Source organism: Vespa velutina, chromosome 6, assembly GCF_912470025.1.
Source record: "Vespa velutina chromosome 6, iVesVel2.1, whole genome shotgun sequence".
NCBI lineage: Eukaryota > Metazoa > Arthropoda > Insecta > Hymenoptera > Vespidae > Vespa > Vespa velutina.
In genome coordinates this window covers 5,532,113-5,537,112 of record NC_062193.1, presented here as the reverse complement: position 1 = coordinate 5,537,112, position 5,000 = coordinate 5,532,113, and the positions used below count along the sequence as shown (strand labels likewise).

General features: G+C 31.0%; 1 protein-coding gene across 9 annotated transcripts in view; it reads left to right on the top strand.

Annotated features, from left to right (window-relative positions):
- The window catches only part of LOC124949684, a 67,048-nt gene that overhangs the window by 42,711 nt on the left and 19,337 nt on the right, over window positions 1–5,000 (top strand). For all 9 annotated transcript variants that reach the window (XM_047495245.1, XM_047495244.1, XM_047495240.1 and 6 more), the window contains 4 exons: window positions 585–841; window positions 2,158–2,550; window positions 3,389–3,642; window positions 4,305–4,416. In XM_047495245.1, the coding sequence (XP_047351201.1) occupies window positions 585–841; window positions 2,158–2,550; window positions 3,389–3,642; window positions 4,305–4,416 (1,016 nt within the window). The remainder of the gene's footprint in view (window positions 1–584; window positions 842–2,157; window positions 2,551–3,388; window positions 3,643–4,304; window positions 4,417–5,000) is intronic.

The window sequence follows — 5,000 nt, the reverse complement described above, 5'->3', positions numbered from 1 at the left end:
AGTGAATCCAAACGTCGACTATTTTTCGATCAAGGAGAACACAATCGACTTACGATAACATTAGATGAGACTTTCATGGAATGATTCGTGGCATTGTTTAATGATAGTTTCTAAAAAGAGAAAAGAAAGAAAGAAAAAAAATTATACACTTTCACGAATACACATACACGGACACATACGTACACACACACACACACACACAGGCAGACAGAGAGACAAACAGGAAATGCGTATAAAAACATCGATGCGTGCTTGTATCAAACTTAACACTCTTAGAAAAATATTTGAAAAAGAAAAGAATTTTGTAATCTAACTTTTTCTGATGGATAATTTTTTTCTTCTTCTTCTTCTTCTTCTTCTGTTAAATTTTTTTTTTTTTTTTTTTTTTTTTTTTTTTTTTACTAGAAAATATATCTTCCTAAACGTTTCACTTAATAATATAATATATAATTTTAAGATATGAATAATTTCTTCTCATTGAATCATTGTTTTTTTCCTTTTTTTTTTTCCTTTCTCTCTCTCTCTCTCTCTCTCTCTCTCTCTCTCTCTCTCTCTCTCTCTCTCTCTCTTATCATCACTTGTAGTCGCTGAATTCGCTCAAGAATTTGGAGAAGCCATGGAGAATCATTCGGCTAACATACGCAGATTGGTCGACGAGTTTCGAAGCCGATCCGGTGAGCCACGGCTCGATTCTAGTGGTATGCGACGCGTTTGGGAGAATCTATTGAGACAAGTCGAGGCTGATGCTGTCTCGCATCTCGATTTTGCTGCGGTATTGCAACAGCAACTCTCAAGGCCAACCATAGAGGCGAGCTTTCATAGAAAGTTTCAATCACGTAAGGTGAGTACCTTCTATAATCTCTCTCTCTCTCTCTCTCTCTCTCTATCTCTTTCTCTATCGTCCTGTCTTGTTATCTATATGTAAGAAAAAGAAAAAAGAAAAAAAAAAGAAAGACTCCAAAAAAAAAAAAAAAAAAGGCGACGTCTAACGAACCTGTTCCTTTCGTTATTATGAATAGACAGATATATTATTTTCATTTCTACTGTATATTTAAATATACGAGATGTCGTCTTTGTTTATACCTTTTTTTCTTTTCTACCCTTTTAATTTCGTCGGACTGAAATTATCTGGAAGAAAAAAAGAAGAAAAAAAAAGAAAAAAAAAAAAAAAAAGAAAAGAAAAGAAAATGGAAAGAAAAGAATCAAAAAAATGAAATAAAAAATATTATTTTTAAGCACGAAAAGCGGGATAAAAAAAATTAATTGAAACGCGTTCTGTGGCTCGAGTTACGCGCCAGTTCTAAAAGGGGATCTTTCAAAAAGAAATAAATAGTTATGTGTTGCTAAAAAGTACTCTTTGCCAAACAGCTCGTCGCATTAATGAAAAAGTTTAAAAAGCCTAAATTCACTTCTTACATTCTCTCTCTCTTTCTCTCTCTCTCTCTCTCTCTCTTCTTCTTCCTCCTTCTCTCTTTCTTTCTCTCATTGTTATTGTCTATACGTTAATGTTCTTGGCTGTTATACAGAATTCTCTTATTACCAAGAATATAATCAATGGCCGAGATTTCGTTTTCATAATCTGTTCAAAACCGTCATGCCTAAACGCAAATATAATAAGTAATTCATGTGGATTAAACATAGAAGATCAAGGTTTAAACCTTGAATCGACGAATTTTACAAGGAATTTGTAACATTGCCTAACAGCACACATACATATATAAATGTATACGTGTATATGCATATATCAAATTTATATATCACATTTGTCATTATCAAAATTTCATTAATTTCGAGAACAAGTTAACGAACGTACTGAGTCATTCGTGCTTTTCAATTAATTAAGAAAATTCATTTAGATTCGAATATCTTGTCCCACTTTTTATCATATTCTTTCAATCAACAGAAATTCGAAATTAAATTCGTTTAATTCTTGAACAACCAAGAAAATAATTCCAACAGAAATTGAATAAGTAATATTTGGTGGTGATGGGGAGAGGGAGGAGGATTGAAGAGAGGGGATAGCGGGAGATTAAAATGAAAAGGAAAAAAAGAGAACAAAAAAATTCGTTTAATTGATTCTTTTTTTCTTTTTTTTTTTTTTCTTTTTTTTTTTTTCTTTTTTTTTCTCTTTTTTTTTTCTTCTTCTTCTTCCCACAGGTTTTCTCGTATCGCGAGGGTTACGAACAAGAGATTGCAAAGTCCGAAGAGAAATTGCAACGTGCCAGAGCTGATTATAAACGTTCTTATGCGTCCTTATTAACGAACGAAGGTGGAAACGAAACGGAATTGAAGCGTCAATACCTCGAAGCTCACAATGCTTACGTTCTTCAATTGAGAGCTACCAATGCTATAACCGAATGTTATCAGAGCCATTGTTTGCCTGGTTTACTCGGTGAAATAGCCGAGGTCTACGAGGAACTTTGCGGATTGGCTTGCAAATGCGTCGCTGGTATATCGGAAGCAGCATACGAGCGTACCAGCGAACAAGCAAAACGTTATCAAAATGTTGGAAAGGACGCTCAAACCGTTCTACCGATTAACGATTTACAGGTAAATCTTTTTTTTTTCTCTCTTAAATCCGTTATATGTCTTTATGAGAAGAAGCAAAAGAAAGAAAAAAAAAAAAAGAAAAAAGAAAAAATTCTATTCGTAGTTTCTTTTCTTTTTCCTTTTTCTTTTTTCTTTTTTTTTTTTTTTTTTTTTTCATATAAAAAAGTGAATATGTTTTGTATCAATAGTTTTATCGATATACGAGGACACATAAAAAATGTCTGATCTTATTCAGATCTTGCCCTCGAATTACCCCCATATATATATATATATATATATATATATATATATATATATATATATATGTTGTGTGTATATATACAGAGAATCACTGTCAAATTGAGCTAACGTATTCTATCAGTATCCGACGATATTGCAACGTTCATGTAGCATATACTATGTATATAGATCGTGTCTGATCAAATTCGTTCATTATCTACTTGTACACGAAGCCTGACGATAGTCATTCACTCCTTTCATGTTGATCGGCAATAAGGCCATCTAACTAAACACGACCTATCTATTAACCACTATATACACACATACATATATATATATATATATATATATATATATATATATACATTCTACGAGTTTAATTTATTTTTTCTTCTTTCGTTTCCTTTTTCTTTGTTTCTTTTCTTTTTTTTTGTTTATTTTCTTCTTTTTTTACTATCAAAAATATCCAACAAACAATTCTAATGATGTTCCATCATTTAAATCCAGAAATTATTTATTTCTAGATCATCGTTAATACGATCGATAAATATATAGAATAAAGATACATCTAAAGATTTGTAATGATTTAATTATTATTTTTATAAATATTTTTTCATAGACCCTGGCACGCAATTTGTCGGCCAATGCAACGCCACGTAAACCAGTACGACGTTTGTTCGTTGCACTTTCACGACCAGAACAAGTACCAGTCGAAAAAGCTACGCAAATACCACAGCTGAGAGATGAATTAGTACCTACCGGTATCAGTACTGTGCCACTTATGGAGGAACTTAAAAGGGAACACGATAGTTTGACACAAAAAATAGGAAGACTACAAGACGCCTTGGACACATTGATTCGAATGCAACGCAAGTAAGTATTATTTTTCTTATTGTTTCTCTTTTTTTTTGTTTTGTTTTGTTTTGTTTTGTTTTCATTTCTTTTCTTTTCTTCTTATTATTATCATTATTTTTCTTCTCATTCATCTTCATCTTCATCATTATCATTATCATCATCATAATCATCGTTATCTTCTTTATTTACTATCGTCCATAATTAATTTTCAAGAAGTCGAAAAGAAATCCATCTCTCATTTTGTAGAAATCTTAACGCGAACTTTATACTTTCCATCGCAGTTATTATAATAAAACTTTTTCCATTCTTCTCAATGAGAATATGAATTCTTATAAAATGCATAAAAAAATATAAGTTCGCGTTTATGTTAGTGCTTCAACGTTCGTTGAAATATATATTACCGCTTTTATTGTAAATATCAACGATTTGTACGAAAAAAAAGAAAAAAAAAAAAAAAAAAAAAAAAAAAAGGAAACAGTAACAAGGAACGATTAAAAAGAAAGAGAAAAGAAAAGAAAAGAAAAGAGAAAAAAGGGCAAAAGATTTCAAAAAAAGTCCACGTAGCTATCTGACAAAAAAAAAAAAAAAAAGAAGAAGAAATAAGAAAAAGAAAAAAAAAACGGAAAAAAGAAGTTCGATCATTTTGCTTATTTGTTTGTTGAATATTTGTTTTTATTTAGAAGTGCCGAAGGTAATCTTTATACGAAGGTGGCCGAATTACAAGAAAATATTTCCATGAAACGTTTTGAGCTAGGCGTCGCACAGTTGGATCTTGCTGCGGTACAGGCACAGGTATTACATTATATTTTTATCTATCCAGTTAATACATAAAATATTTTTTCATATAACACCGTATATCCACCGTTATAAATATTAAATATTCAACTCACTTATATATCAACGCATACTCATATATATATATGTATATATATATATATATATATATATATATATATTTTTTTTTTTTTTTATGTGTATATTCATTGAGTGTTATATTTCCATTCGATGTTGCGATGGTTCGCAAGTATGCAGGTATATTATATGTTATTTTAATATGGAACGTGTGCGACTACGTGAATTCACCGATGCATTTCCCTCAATGCCAATGAATTTCATATCGAATTTGTATTTTCGCCGAAGTCTCATAAATCACTTATCAGCGTCATGCGTTTGGATAGAAAAATTTTTCAACGGTCGTGAAAAAATGAATTTTTATATAGCAATATTTTTTTATTCGTACCAATAACCGAACCACCCTTTCGTATCGTATCGTATCGTATCGTGAAAGCTTTTCCCTTTTTTTCTTCTTCTCTTTCTTCTTCCCTCTTTTTTTTTTCTTTCTTTTTTTCTCTCTTTTACCTTCTTTTTTCATTTTC